Source organism: Nelumbo nucifera, chromosome 8 (assembly GCF_055504915.1).
Source record: "Nelumbo nucifera cultivar China Antique chromosome 8, China Antique-T2T, whole genome shotgun sequence".
NCBI classification, from domain to species: Eukaryota; Viridiplantae; Streptophyta; class Magnoliopsida; order Proteales; family Nelumbonaceae; genus Nelumbo; species Nelumbo nucifera.
The window spans coordinates 43,857,146-43,873,262 of record NC_142656.1 but is presented as its reverse complement, the minus strand read 5'-3'; the positions used below and the strand labels follow the sequence as shown (position 1 = coordinate 43,873,262).

The following is a 16,117-nucleotide window of genomic DNA, read 5'->3' as shown; positions in this document are numbered from 1 at the left end:
GAACACAAACTCTTAAACATAGTTGTTCATGAGTTAGCTGTTGGCATTGCCTTCTTCAAGTGGTTTAACAGAGATGACCATGAAGGAATAGAAATGGTTTTTTCCCCTTTAAATGTTATACAACCTGGGTTGCTCTTTTAGGAATTGAGTTACTTTTTAAGAGCAATTTTGTTTGACTGTTGCATGTTAACTTAAACATATTGTATAATTTTTTTAATAAATTTATTATATTAATGAGTGATTTTTCCTTTTTTGTATTGATGATGAATAATGGTAAAAATACTTAATCATCATGAACTTGCATGTGCAATGTACGTGCTACTCCACTAGTATGATACTATAATAATATTTTACAAGAAAAACTCATCATCATCATTATTATCTCTCTGCTCCCCGTCACATAAACATATTTATATGGACAAATCAATACATGTATCATACATAATTTAAAAATCCATAAAAAAGTTAAATATAATTTAAACTAATATACTACGACTGTAACACATTGAGGTTCAGGTTGGATTGGGTTTCCCAAGGCATCAACCTTAACCTAAACGAGTTTTATATTGGGTTGACATTTTCCAATCCTAACCCTAACTCAATCTTCAACCCAACTCTATTTTTTTGGGGGTTGGGGGTTTGCCCAGTCCAAATTGCACCCCTAATTAACTAATTTTACTTGCCTTTTCTATTTGGTAATAATAATATAATGTACAAAGTTCATTGCAAATTCCATCAACAGTTGAAGACTCCAGGCCAAGTTTATTAATTTATTTATGTTTTAATTTCAAATACTCATCTTGCAGCCAAAGTCAGTTAATGCATTTCGAAGGGTGAAAGTTGAAGAAGTGAAATTTGTTGATGAGAGACTTCAAGATAATTCTTATTGGGCAAAGGTGTGAGTTTATGGTTCTGTATTATATATTTTTTATTTTTTTGAAGGCATACTTTATATTTTTTCTATTTGCATGTTAATGTTCTTACTTCTGTGAGTACTTTATGTTTCTTGCTTTTTATATATTTATGTCACAGTTTCTCTGTAATTTTTGTACAGGGCGGTGCAGAAATTGGCTATGGTGCAAAAGCGCAAGAAGTTCTGGGACAAGTTAGAGGAAGGTATGCTTTGCTGTTGGTTGTCAGATGGGTTGATGGTTTCAATAAATTAGATGGCCAAAATATCTTTTGAACTTGAATGGATTCTTGTATTAGTTTATTAATAACAATTTGAAAAATTTTATTAATAAATGGAGAGGGAGAGAGAATTTGCTATCTAAATGAAATAGTAGGGGTACAAAATTGATGTGAATTGAGTAGGAGTGAGCAAAAAAAAAAAACCGAAAGCTGAACCGACCGAAACCGAACCAAAAAATCAGTTAACTGAACCGGTCGGTTCGGTTTCTGTTAACTAATATAGAAAACCGGTCGACCGGTATACATATTATTTCTATATATTTTATATATATATTTATGTATGTCACATATTTTTTATATATTATAAATTAATAAATATGCATTATATATAGTTATATATTTATAATGTATTATTTATTATTTAAGATATATTATTTTATATCTTTATAATTTTTTATTATATATTTATATATATTTTTATAATATATTGTAAAAATTAAAAGACCGATGGACTGAACCGGTCAACCGGTTAACTGACTGGCTTATGTTTGGTTCCGGTTACCAGTTTTCCAAAAACCGGTAGTACTGGTTCGGTTCCAAAAAATGCCCCACAGTTCGGTTAACCGAACCGTGAGCACCCCTAGAATTGAGAAACATCTTAAATTTAGACCAAGAAAGCAAAACCCTTCTTGGTGGAAGGTGAGGCACATGCACTTGAATGCAGCACAATGCTACTTTTGAAAATATCAAAAAAAGTATATCATATAAGAATATTCAAATTTAACTACATCTATCAAAAATAATTCAAGTTTAACTAGATATTTCTAAAAGTTTATTATCTCAATTCATTAAAATATCATTCTAATTTTTTATTTATTTATTTTGATGGATATTAAAGTATCATCATATTAATATGATGATTCTAACTATGTTTGTTTAAAGTCCTCCATAAGTTGAACTGTTTAAACTCTAAATATCATAGCTACAATCCATAATACAATATATTACCTATTAAAACATAAATGTAATGCTAAATGTATCAAAATATAACAAGAATCCAAGTCAGGCACATCCCTCAAAATCAACCTTGCCTGTGAGCTAAGGTGAAAAAAATGACATTGAGATAGTTATGAATTCCATTAAGTTTCTGTTACTTGATCGACCAACCCAAAATTCAGTTATGTCAACTACATTGAATGATCTTTCAAATTGGTCAAGACTCTCCAGTTTATGGCCGCTTCTCTATGGTACCAGTTGTTGTTTCATTAATAGGCTCGCGATTTGACTTTGATCGTTATGGACTGGTACCAAGATCGAGTCCTAGGCAAGCAGACCTAATTTTAACAGCCGGCACAGTAACAATGAAAATGGCTCCTTCTTTAGTGAGATTATATGAGCAAATGCCCGAACCAAAATATGTCATTGCTATGGGAGCCTGTACTATTACAGGAGGGATGTTCAGTACCGATTCTTATAGTACTGTTCGGGGAGTCGATAAGCTATTTCCTGTGGATGTCTATTTGCCGGGCTGCCCGCCTAAACCGGAGTGCACCTTTTAAAACGTTGGCTACTTACCTCTCAGTCCTGCATCTTCTTCAGACACCTAGAACATGAGGTGTCAGCCTTTTGAAAGCCAGTTGGAATCTCAAAGGTTGAAATGAATAGGTGGTACGCAATAATATGAACTCTGATCTCTGAAAAGAAAAAAGGTTCTGATATCTGGGCAGTCAGAAACAAGTTGTTTGGTATGCTGAATGCTTGAACCTCTAAAAACTGTATGTTTTACTTTTCTAAACATATTTAACGGTTTAGTTATATATATATATGTGTGTGTGTGTGTGTGTGTGTAGACACATTATACAATGGATTATGGTAATGGCACTGAACAGGGTGGAATGGCGGAGTGGGATTCATTCTGCCAATCCATAGTTGGGATAATATTTTGATGATGATGATGTTGATACAAATACAATTTTATATAACATTGTTATATATTATATATAATATAATAAATTAATATAGCATATATTAAAAGGGGAGCTTATGAAGGACTTCCATGGTCTATGACAAAATTGTCAAAGGGCATTATTATCCAATTGATCTCTTAATTCAGTGCTAAATTGTTTAGATGAGAGGCTACCTTTGAAAGTTTCAGAGGTTTTTATAGAAGTCAGAGGTCTGTTCGGATGTTTAACCAAATGACCAACCTTTGAAAAACAAATTTTCAGATATAGAGGTTGTTCAGCATTCTTGAACACATTAGGCTGCATTTGGAAGTGGTGTAAATACACTTTTACACCGGGGAGTTCTGCATCGGTTGGTTTGTTAGATTGTAAATGTGAACTGGATTGTTGGTCCCATTTACACTTTCCTTGTTTGGGAATGTCAACGTAAAGTGGAACCAGTAGGGTATGAAGGCTATCATCAATGAAGCCTTTTGCATGTCAGATACCAGTAGGTAGTCCCTCATTAAAACTAGACATCTGCAACAACAGTTTCTTAAGTTTCACAAGCTTCCCAACCTTGCTAGGTATCTCACTCATTAGGAATGGATTTTCAGACAAATTAAGAACAACAAGCTCACTCAAATTCCCAAAGACAAAAGAAGGAACACTACCAAAGCAAGTTGCTTCCCCAATTGAGAACCTGCAAGCTCTTCAGAGAACCTAGGCCATAAGGAATCTTTCCCTCCACATGGTTTATTCTGAAATCAACACAGTGAACTGAACTAAAAGAATCTGATCTGGGATTGTTTCCCATATGAGATTGTTGCTGAGATTTATTGTTTGCAACACACTGCACTGAGAGAGATGAAGAAGGATGGGCTGGTTGAAGACGTTGTCTGCAAGATTGAGATAGGAGAGGTTGGGTAGTTGGCAGATTGAAGGAGAGATCTCGCCAGGAAGATTGAGACTTTGAAGCTTGAGAGAAGAAACTGGCAGAGAAACTGTAGCACTAGCATTGCAGGCAACACCTGTCCAGCTGCATTGGTGGTGGGTAGCAGAGGTGTTAGACACAGCTTTGTTTTGAGATGAGGACAGGGAGAAGAGGGAAGGGAATTGATCTTTAAAGTAGTGTTCCCTACCCAAAGATCTTTCCAACAAAGATCATTTTGAGAACGCCTTGAGAAAGAATATTTTGGAGTTAGGCTCTTATTTGAGCCAAGCAATAGAGGTGGGATGGAGAGAGAGGACTTGATGTCCGACGACAAGATGGAGAGAGGAGGTTGTGATCGAAGCGAAGAGATTGTTGTTTAAGGAAGGTAAAAGTAGGGACCGATAGACATTGAAGGTTAGGGAGGGGAATAGTGCAACAATTTAATTGATTGGATGGAGTATTCTTGAACCCTTTAGAGTCGGATGGTAGGATTTGGTGAATTGATCCTTCTGGTTCATTTTCATGTGCTTCCTTCTTTTCGGCATTGATCCAACCTTCTTCAAATGATTCTATGGTGACCTTTCCAGTGAAGGAGGTCTGGAATAAGCCTATTCCTCCTAGAATAAGTGGTTTCTGTTGGGAAGTCTTCTTAGGTAAAATTAATACTTGTGATCTTCTCCAAAGAAAGAGACAAAATTGGTGCCTCTCCTCAAATTGGTGCATCCTTTGCAAGGCTAATGGTGAGACTAGTTACCACTTATTAATTTCCTACCCTTTTGCTCTTTATATTTGGGAATGGTTTATTTCTTTGTTTGGGTGCAGGTGGAATTTCCCACCAAATGTTCAAGGCTTATTTGCTTCTTTCCTTGTTAACTTGAGAAAGAGGAGGGGGAGAACCCTTTGGAGGTGTACTAGAGTGGCAATATGCTGGACAATATGGGAAGAAAGGAATCAAAGAAATTTCTCTAACAAGGAAAGGAGCAGAGAATCTATCATTGAAGCCATTACTATCAGAGTTATCCATTGGGTTAAATGCTTGAGAAGCTTTGATGACATTCCCACAAATGACTTGCTTAGAAAGTGGAAGGAGGTGGCTGATTCTTCTCTTCTAAGAGCTGTTATTAGGCCAGTTTGGGTCCCACCTCCTAGTGGGTTTTTTAAACTGAATTTTGATGGCAGTAGTGAGGGGAATCCGGGCCCTTTAGGTATTAGAAGTGTTTTTTGGAATGAGGAGGGAGGTTTTATTGCCCTTTACTCGGGACCAATAGGTGCGGGAGACTCCTTGAGGGCAGAAATCCTAGTTCTGAAGGAAGGAATCCAAAAAGCAAAGGAGCTGAATATAAGAAAGTTGGTCATAGAAGGGGATTCAAAAACTAGCCAATTGGGTGGGTACTCAACCCCTCAAATATCCCCTGCTTCCTCAGTTTGATCAGGTATGATGTTGGTTCTGGTAATGCCATTCTATTCCGGGAGGATATTTGGGTGGGTACTCAACCCCTCAAAGATCGTTTCCCCTCGCTCTATTCCCTCTCCTGTCAGAAAAACAAGCCAATTGCAAACTTTCTCTCGAGCCTGTTAATCCCCTTGTCTTTAAACTGGGACTTCAGTTTTCGTAGAGGGTTAAGGGATGGTGAGTTGAGTTGTGTTATTGAGCTAATTCATTTACTAGAATCTGTTTGCTTGGACCCCACTTCTTTTGATCAAAGAGTTTGGACTCCTCTTCCAAAAGGGACATTTTCTTGTGCTTCCTTTCTAAAATCCCTCAGTTCTAACCCCATTCCCAAGGTTTCCCTTTCAAAGAAGTCTGGGCGTGACCTAATCCCCCCAAAATTGCTGTATTCTGCTGGGAAGTCTACTATGGGAAAATCAATACTTTTGAAAACTTCCAGAAAAAGAGACCCTCTCTTTGTCTTTCCCCAAATTGTGTTCTTTGTGTAAGGCCAAGAATGAGGACTGTTTCCATTTGCTGATCTGGAGCCTTTGTTTATTTGGAGGTAGGTGGTCTTTGCCTTCCGATTTAAGGTTGTTATTTAACCCTTCTTTTTTTGTTTGGCACACTAGAAGAGGCAAAGTCATGTGGAAATGTGTCAGGGCAGCCACTTTGTGGACTCTTTGGGAGGAAAAGAATGGAAGAATTTTTTCAGAGAAGGAAAGAGGGTTAGATGAAGTGAAGGACTGCATCCTTACAAGAACAGTCCATTGGCTGAAAACATTAGATATGTTTGATGATTTCTCCTTTGACGACTTGTGGAGGAATTGGTTAATAATAGCTAACACTTCAACAAAGAAGAATAGAATCTTGTCAGAATGGGTTCTGCCTTTGGAAGGTTTCATCAAGTTGAATTTTGATGGAAGCAGCCAAGGTAACCCAGGGCCTTCAGGTATAGGGGGTGTCCTGAGAAATAAGGACAGCAACATAATCTTCTTATTCTCAGGACCGGTGGGAGTAGGGGACTCCACAAGGGCAGAAATCCTTGCTGCAGTACAAGGAATTCAGATTGCTAACTAGCTTGGGGTGGAGCATCTCCTAGTTGAAGGGGACTCTCAGGTGGTAACGGGATGGCTTCTAAACCCGGATACTACCATTTGGGGCTACAAAGATCTCATCGAAAAAGTATAGTGGTTAACCAGCAATATGAGAGTTGAGGTAAAATGGATTAGCAGGTCTACTAATTCTATGGCTGATTCTTTAGCCTAACAGGGGGTTTCCAGGGAAAACCTTTTTTGTGCTACTTTGTTAACTATTAGTAATCTGGAATTTGTACTTAACTAGCCTGGAGAGGTTGCAACTCGTGCCTCTACTCGGGGACTTTGTACTATTGTCAATTGCTCATTAATAAACTTATTTCAATCATAAAAAAAGGGGATTCAAAGCTGGTAGTTAGTTGGCTGCAGAAAGACGAGACTTGTTGGTGGAAATTTGCTAATGAAAAGAGGAAGTTTAGGTTTTTAACTCAGGATATAGAGATCAAGTTGCAGTGGGTTAAAAGGAGTGCAAATGCTTTTGCCGATGTCTTGGCAAAGCAAGGGGTGGGAAGGGATCAACTTTTTTGGGCTGTTCTGTAATTGCTGTCCTCTATTGTCATCTTGGAGAGAGTTGAGAGAGTTTATCTCTCTCCTGGATGTTCTCTTGTATATTGCTCATTATTAATGAAATTTCTGGTTGTTGATAAATAAATAGTTTACTTGATTGGAGAGGTAGTGCTCTGGCTCAAAGGATTTATTGATTGGGCAAGCTATACTATCAGGCAAGACAGTTGGGGGAACACCATGGAGATCCCAAGGAGGTACCAAGTGGAACAAAGAAGGAATGCAAAGGTGTGTTTTGTGGTAATCACAGAATTGTTTGGCACAACACAAACAAGAAGCAAATGGTTTGCCTCATGAAGGGGAAGGAGGGCAGGGGTTGGAAGACGATAGCGGAGAAATTACAATTCTTCATCTTGATAAAAGGTGGGTTTGAAGGGAAGAAGGTTGCCAGTAAGAAGGAATGTGAGAAAATTCTTCAAGAAGAGGTGATACATGGGTGCACCAATAACAGTAAAATGGAGAATTGAGTGGAGATGGAAAAGGGCAGAAGATAACTTTCATGAAATCAAATAGTATACAAAAGTTAGTACTAGAAACAGAGAAAGGGGATTGGGAACTACTAAGGTATGTTCTTATGGTGGCAAGGAAGGTTGTAGACTAGAGCTGTATTCTGGCTTTTGTTGCCTACAAATTGAAGCTTAAAAACAGAGCAATGGTGTTCCCTTTTGATGGGGGAAAATCTATTCTTGTTGTGGGAGATGAAAGAGTGGATTCCTCCATGGTTGAGACAGAGATGGGCTTGATATTGGTGGAGAGATGGAATGTTTCCAGTAAGAGCACGGTGGTGCACAATAATTACTTCCCTTTTACCTATATAGGGAGACTATTTTCAATAAGATAGCCAAAGCTCTTGGTGGTGTGCTGACTGATTTTAACATTACCGACTTGAAAGCAACAAGGCTATGAGTTATAGGGATTCAACGCGAGGACATCCCAAGCTCCATTGATCTACTCTCCGATGGGCTTTGGTGCAAAGTGTGGATGGTGATAAAGAGGAAGCATCACTCTAGAGATGATTGGCCAAGAAGGTTGAGGCGAAATGGTGGTGGATGGGGTTAGAAGTGGTGAGAGGGTTGAAGCCTCCAAAGAAGGTGAACAATTGAAGCTTGGGAAGGAAAATGCATTAATGAAAGAAGAAAAAGTGGGGAAGTGAAAAGCTCGAGGATGGTATATATTTTGAACTGACTAGATGGCGGGTGGACCAGTCGGGTGATGAATCCTAGAGGACATGTGTTATGGAGCTAGAAGGCTCATGTGACCTATTAAGAGGTCACGTGGGTCAGTGATTTAAAAGGCGCGCCTAGGTGCACAGGTGAGGTGCATTTTGGGGTATGCGCCTCGCCCAGGTCCTATGCGCACCCTTTCAAAAGGCGCACGCCTGGCGCGCCTGATGCGCCTTGCACATCAGCCTAGGTGTGTGCCTTTTTAAAATTTTGCGCTTTTCTTTTTTTAAGTTTAACGGCTGGGCAGGGGGCTTCACCCCCGGACCCCCGACCATGCCGCTCCAGTTCGCTTGCTTCACTCGCTTATTCGAAGCTCTGAGAACCCCTATTTGCTAATGTTGTTCATTCATTAACTGCAATAAAATATCTTCTTAAAAGGCAACAAAAGTTATAACATCATTATTTTTTATGTTAGAAATAAGAATTTCAGACCCCAACATAGACTTGTTCGGCTTGCCTCGAGGGGTGGTACAAAGGTGACTCATAGAATCAAGAATGCAATATGTTTTACATCACATTAGCTATTCGAAGCAATGCATTAAGGAGAAAAAGAGATTGTGGGTTTTACATGCTTGAAAATGCTTTATATGTTTGCTTTTATTTTTAAATTTTCATTTGAATACACTTTACATGTTATGTTTATGTATTTTAATTTTAGACAATAGGTTATTTAAAACATTTATTTTAAAATTTAAGTTTATATTTTTATTAACATTATGTTTAACATTTTTTTGAATTTTTTTTGGCATTTTTTGACATTTTTTTTTATTTTTTGATTTTTTTTTTGTAATTTTGTGCCTTGCTTAAAAAGGTGCGCGACTCGCCTTGCGCCTCAAGCACAAATTGGCCCTTGCGCTTTTTTTGTGCCTTGTGCTTTTAAAACACTGACATTAGTCGAGACCATGGTGTAATGACTAGAGACAATAAGCATGGTCTATCACCATCTCGATAGCTATAGCTAGGGGTGTCAATGGTATTCGAAAATCCAATATCGAATTTGAGATTTGACATAATCGAATCGAATTCGGATAATTCGAATATTTAATAGATCGAATTCGGATATGACCTGATTCAATTCGGTAAATATCCGAATTCGACCAATTACTTAATTCTTATATAAAATATTTAAATGTTTTATAAATTTTATATATATAATTAAATTATATAAATAATTTATATATTTATATACTTTATATGAATAAAATATTTATTAATTACCTAAAATAATTAATTGATCAAATTTGAATTGAATATTCGATTATTTAGTCGAATTTGAATTTGAATATTAATTTTCAATATTTGTTGGATATCGAATCGAATTCGGATATCGGATTTCCTAATCGGATTCAAATTCGGATATTGCCTGATTCTTTTCGAATTCGATCCGTTTACACCCCAGCTACAATAGGTAGTGCTGGTTTGAATACTGGCTTGAAGACGAAGATGCAATGGTTTCAAAGACAATTGGCAGAAATGAAGAGGAAGTCAAGCCAGTTCAAATGATGATCGACCAAATTCGAGATATGATTGATCTCGTGTAGAGGAAAATGAGGGAGACGATGCTAGTTGGGTTCACTGTAGTTTGTCTAACGAAGAAGACCTAGAGTCAGAGTTCAAGCTCTCAGATGATTGTGATGACACGGATGGGATGGAGAGAAGGGAGAGGATTTTAACTTTAACACTAAACTTGTTGAAGAGAAGAACCTAGTAGTTTCTGTTCCTTGACTCTAGTGACAGATGGTAGGTGTTGCAATAAGTCTGAGGTATAGGAGGATTATGGGGTGGGAAACCATAGGCTGAATGGATGGATACCTGAACCGAATTACTTATTCAGATAGGGTGTTTGTAAGGAAGTAGAGGAGAATCATCAAAGGTCTAACAAGGAAATCGAATTTGGGAGAGACAACTGTTGTGGATAATTTTCCTGCCCTTAGAGGAATTATGCAAGGGGATCCATTCTTACCTTTACTTTTTACACCAATTCTGAATGTTCTTAGAAGATTAATCTTAAGGGCTGATTCTAGGAATTTGGTGAGGGGATGGAGTGTTGGTAGTGTGGGTGTGCCAATCACTCACAATTTGTGTATGATACTATTCTTTTCTATGAAGGGGGTGACATTAGGTGGATTAGAAATTTGAAATGGTTATCCAACTCTTGAGAAAATGCCTGACTTTAAGGTCAATCTTGATAAGAGTTGTGTGGTGGGGGTGAAATTGGGGCAGTGTTGCAAAGGGACATTTTAGAAAGTGTTGGAGTTCTAGGTTGTGTAGTGTCTCAGTGGCCTATGACATTTGGGGCTGCCTCTGGGTGATAATCTGAGAAGTACTAGGTTTTGGAATCTTGTGGTTGAGAGATTCACTAAAAGATTGGCTTCCTAGAATAGAAGAAAGATATCTGTTTCTGGGGGGTAGGATTACATTGATTAGATCTACATTGACCAATTTGCTTGTGTACCATATATTAGTGTTTAAAATTCCAGAAGGGGTAAGCAAAAGATGGGAAAAAAACAAGGGGTTAACAGGCAACAATTATTTTGTGCACATTTGTAACATTTGTTCCTTCTGGGGATTGTTTGGACTTATTGTAATATCAAATTTTAGTTCTTTTTAAAAAAATTCTCAGTTGTTTTGCTGATGAAAAAAAGATTGGAAAAATTGATTAGGGATTTTTATGGGAGGTGGTGTGCAGAAGTAAGAAGTTTGATGGTCTAGGTTTAAGAAACATTTAGAAAAGGAATTTGGCTCTTTTGGGTAAGTGGTTATGGAGACTGCAAGCAGAAAAGGACACCATTGGGGGCAAAGGTGATAATAAGCATTCATGGACTTGCGGTTGATGGTTTGGATATTGGTTTGTGGGCTAGAGCAATAAGAGCTTTACTATGGAGATGCATCATTGACATTTTACCTCTTTTCTTACCTCTCATCAAATACAACTTGTGTTCTGGAAACCTTGTTAAATTTTGGGAGCATGTGTTGTTGGGTGACTCTCCATTGAAAGAACTATTCCCTTCCCTTTTTAATTTGTTTGACCTCATGGAGGAGCATGTCTTCTTTCTTAGTGCCTTCTAGCCCTAGTTCTTGCTCTGCTTCAAATGTGGGGCTTAGGAGGGGACTTAGAGATGCTGAATTAAATAGTGTGTCAGACTTCATGGTTTGAATGGGGTATTCATGAATCCCTTAGTGTCAGAGTCAGTCGGTTTTGGTGCCTTGCATCTCCATGTGTCTTCTCCTGTGCTTCCTTTTTCTTGGCTTTGACCCAACCTACAGACATTTCTTTGGTGCCTTTTCCTATTAAAGAGGTTTGAAACAAACCTATTCCTCCCAGGGTTAGTGGTTTTTGTTGGGAAGCTATCCTAGAAAGAATGAATACTTGTGAACTCATTTAGAGAAATAGAAAAAATAGGTGTCTTTCCCCTAATTAGTGTATCCTTTGTAAGGTTAATGGTGAGACTTTCTACCGCTTATTTATCTCTTGTCCCTTTGTTTCTTTTATTTGGGAATGGTTTTTCTCTTTGTTTAGGTGCAGGTGGAACCCCCCGCCAAATGTACGAAGCTTGTTTGACCCTACCTTTGTCAACTGGAGTAAAAGGAGGGGGAGAATTGTGGAGAGGTGCACAAGAGTAGTTGTTTGCTGGTTGGTATGTGAGGAAAGGAACTGAAGAGTGTTCTCTGACAAGGAGGTGATGTGCATTGGGGGAAATCTTTGAGCAGTTTTTGAGGGTATACCCATCAATGACCTGCTTAGGAAATGGAAGGAGGTGGCTAATTCATCTTTATCTAAGATTGTTATCAAGCCGATTTGGTCCCCACCTACTTCCAGGTTTATCAAGTTGAACTTTGATGTAAGTAGTGAAGGGAACGTGGACTGATCAGGCATAGGTGGTGTCTTTTGGAATGAGGGGGGAAGAATTATTGCACTCTATTCAGGCCCAATTGGTTCAGGGGACTCATTGAGGGATGAGATCATGGCTGTGATGGAGGGAGTTCAAAAAGCAAAAGAGTTGAACATCAGAAAATTGATCATTGAAGGGGATTCAAAGCTGGTAGTGGTTGGCTGCAGGAGTTGGGTTGGTGGAATTACATTAATGAAAGAAGTTCAAATGGGTAACACAAGGCATAGAAGTTAAGCATGGGTGAAAAGATGTGCTAATTCTTTTTCTGTGATGCCTTGGCCAAGCAAGGCGTGGGAAGGAATCACCTTTTTTGGGCTGTGATGTATTTGTATTATCATTTCTCCTTGGAGAGAGTTTACCTCTCTGCATGGTGTTAGGTAAATGGTTGTGGAGATTACCTTTGAAAAGAGAAAAAATGTGGCATAGTGTTGTGCTTAGTATTCATGGGAGGTTGAGCAATGGATGGGATGCTGGCTTATCTTCTCGTGCTACATTGGCTTCCCCTTGGAAGGCAATTCATGGTATTATTCCATAATTCCTAAACTCCATAAGGTATGGTGCTTGTTTTTATAACAACTTTTTTTGTTTGGGAAGACCTATGGGTTGGTGATATTCTGTTAAAAAATCTCTTTCATTCTCTATATTCCTCAAACTACAAACCAGTAACCTATTCCTAGATTTGTGTTCCCCTCTCCCTCTTCTTCTAGTGGTTTTGATTGGGATTTAGATTTCAGGAGAGGCTTTAGGGATTGTGAATATATAAGTGTTATTTGATCTGAAAGGTACATTTTGGCTTTTCCACATCTGATGGCATATTTCATGGAACATCCTTTGGCTCTTTCTCATTTTCCTCTCTCTCTCTCTCTCTCTCTCTCTCGTTCTTTGTCTGTCTCCTTCCCCTCAACAATCCTTTCCTATCAAAGAGGTGTGGTGCAGGCCTTTTCCTAACTAAATTAGAACTTTTTGTTGGGAGGTGCTTCATGAGAAGATCAACACTATAGACATTCTACAGAAAAGAAGGCCATTTTTTTTCTATGAATTGGTGCATTTTCTGCAAAACTTGGCTCTTATTTTAAGTAATTTTGGTTCTTAATTTGCAGGTCTTTTTGGGGGGTTTAAGTGGTGGCTAGAGGTTAGAGATGAAAGTAGAGAGGCAAAAAAATGAATATTAACTAAAGTTAGGAGGGTTAAAGCATGTGGCTGTAAATCATGGTATTGGGGGTATGAATCTCTCCTTGTCCACATCCAGCACAAATGGAAATGATCTTTTATTTACTTCTTTGGGTAGCAATATCCTGATCAAGATAGCAGGTCCTAAGCTATGGAACTTGGATGTGGGTCTTTTGTCGAACTGGAATGACCTTATTTTTTGTTTTTGTTTATTATTTATCTCAAATACATTCACTATTCCATCTAAGTGTGCTTGGCTTGTTTTCTTGTAATGACTCTTCCACCATGTTTAGGCAGAATAGGTGAGCTAGTACACTTGTTTGATTGGGCTGAGGGGAGTTATTTATAGACAAGGGTAGAGTGGGAGAGGGATAGATCTAATGGTGGGCGAGAGAGTCCTTGCATAAATTTCTAAGAAAGTAATTTCATGTTTATGTATTATGCTTTTTTTTTTGGTAAAAGAGGGGAAATTCCTTTACATTTTTTTTGGGATAAAAGCATGAAGTGAACTTCACCTAATTTAACAAAGTTCAATGGCAGGTCCTGATGGATCCAAGTAAAAGAGAAAAAGAACAAGGGTGCAGCTGCAAACCCTTGCATCTTTTAGATTTCAATAGTAAAACTTTGAAAGTATAAATGATATATGGTATATAATAGAATGTGTTTACATATATTAGTTTTAGTAAGATATAATATTCATCAAGGACTTCGTTACCTAGGTTGGTGCCTTGCTATTAGTCGAGGCATCAAGGCAATGTGCTCAACCAAGGGTGCCTAGTCACTGAGGCAATCCCTTGACAACTATGAAAGTAGGATTTTCTGTCCATGTATTAGTTTGCTCTAGTAAGTTGTAAGCCTAGCAGTTCATCATGGCTTATGAACTTTGTATCACTGTATGCCTAGGCTGATTATTGTAGGAACAGCATAAGGAAGAAGCAAAATCTAAATTATTGATTTTAAGAGTTTTTTTTTTTTTTTAATGTAATGCCGTTATATAGTCTCGTCTCTCGTGGCAGTGGCACCTATATGAACAGGAAGTTTTAGTCCACTTACTGATGTTTGTCATCTATAATCTTTTATGTACTTTATGCGATGAAAATCATCCAAGCCTGGTCACAACTATATGGGGTTGGTGGTCGGTTACATAATCCTATTTTGCCATTCTGTGCTGTTAATTGCTACATATCCATTGTAAATTATGAGCTCTTAAATCATTCCTTACTACTTCCATGTACCTTTTGGTCTACCCCCTAGCCCTTTTAGCATCTTCAACTTGCAAAATATGCTTTTAGGTACTGTAATGCATAGATGAAAATGGAAAATTAAATATTTCTCCACATTCAATGTTGGCATCTTCCACCGAGTATTTTTGGATCTTACATCTGTTTTGTTTTTCTTTTCAAGGGATTTCCGGCATGAAAAGACCAAGAAAAAACGTGGCAGCTACAGGGGAGGCCAGATTGATTTACAAACCCACTCGGTAAAGTTCAATTATTCTTCTGATGACGAGTGACTAGTGTCTGCATTTTGTAAACAACAGATCTCTTGCCTGTATTTCTTTCTGGGTTCCCATGCCAAGCAGCTGGAAAGAGCTAATAGTGATCAGAGTGCATTAGTATGATGCTGTGATACTATCATTTATTAAATCAAAATTTGAAGTTATATTCAATCATAGAAATATGCCCATAATTTTTGCCTTTGGCGGTTTGGCCTTTCTGTGGTGTATGTGCCTGACATTGGTAATCAATCATGTAGACTATGAATACTCTTTTTAGTTTTTTGATCTGTTACGTTAAGGATTCATCTTTAATGCAGTTCATTGTAGCTTGGTTTATTTTATCTTAATATTTTTGGTATGAAATTTCATTATAGTTACAATTCGTTTTTAGCGGAAAATTACCCTATCCCTTAATCGATTCAACCTTTTGTTAGACAATGTATGCCCTTATTCCAAATTCCAATTAGACTTGATGTATACTGAGTTTTTGAATTAATATTATGTATTTATATTTATAATATGCTATTTTATGGAAACCTGAAACCTGAAGGTTCTTTTCTAGAGAAAGCTATCCAGGCTATCTTTAGTCCTGTCTCATAATATGTTATTTGAACTTTCTAAACTTGAAAGTTCTAAATTAACACACGTCTCTAATGGAAACTTAAAACTTTCAACTATAGATTTTGACTTGTTTTAGTATCATCTTGTAAATGTATTTGTATTTATAATATGATTATTTTATAAAAAATGTTTGAAAAAGGTTTTAATCTTAGGATTTATCTGATCAGAGAGTGGCAGTGCAAAAGACTTTTAAAGGCTGAAACGTGATGGGATTCATAGGGTGGCTGAAATAAAGGGTCAGATTTGTGTTGGCCCATATTAAACACTATTTGATTGACTTGGGGGTTCATTGGTTTTATCTGATGAATTTGGCCCATGTTCTTTTTCTGGGCTGAACCCATATGGATTGATAACAAGACTTTTGAGGACTTTTGGGACCAATACTGATTTTCTTAGAAATCGGTGTAATGTCTGGGCCACATTAGCGACGATGATTAAAAAATTGTTGATTGTTTTGGTTGATGTGGCATCTAACATGAATAGGGGAGATAGTTCTCATAAATGCAAAAGTTGCTAATGATAATCACTAACAAACAAACTTTGTGAAATCGGTTGACATGGTAGCAAGGTTCAAAATATCGATACAGGCCAATACATTGGATAGGGGTGCATCA

At 37.6% G+C, this 16,117-nt stretch overlaps 1 protein-coding gene across 1 annotated transcript in view; it reads left to right on the top strand.

Annotated features, from left to right (window-relative positions):
- LOC104611392 (nucleolar/coiled-body phosphoprotein) overlaps window positions 1-15,223 on the top strand; it is a 38,319-nt gene extending 23,096 nt beyond the window's left edge. The window contains exons 5-7 of the mRNA XM_010278414.3: window positions 807-896; window positions 1,055-1,116; window positions 14,789-15,223. Coding sequence (XP_010276716.1) covers window positions 807-896; window positions 1,055-1,116; window positions 14,789-14,897 — 261 coding nt within the window. The 3' untranslated portion in view covers window positions 14,898-15,223. The remainder of the gene's footprint in view (window positions 1-806; window positions 897-1,054; window positions 1,117-14,788) is intronic.
- The last annotated feature ends 894 nt before the right edge of the window (window positions 15,224-16,117 follow it).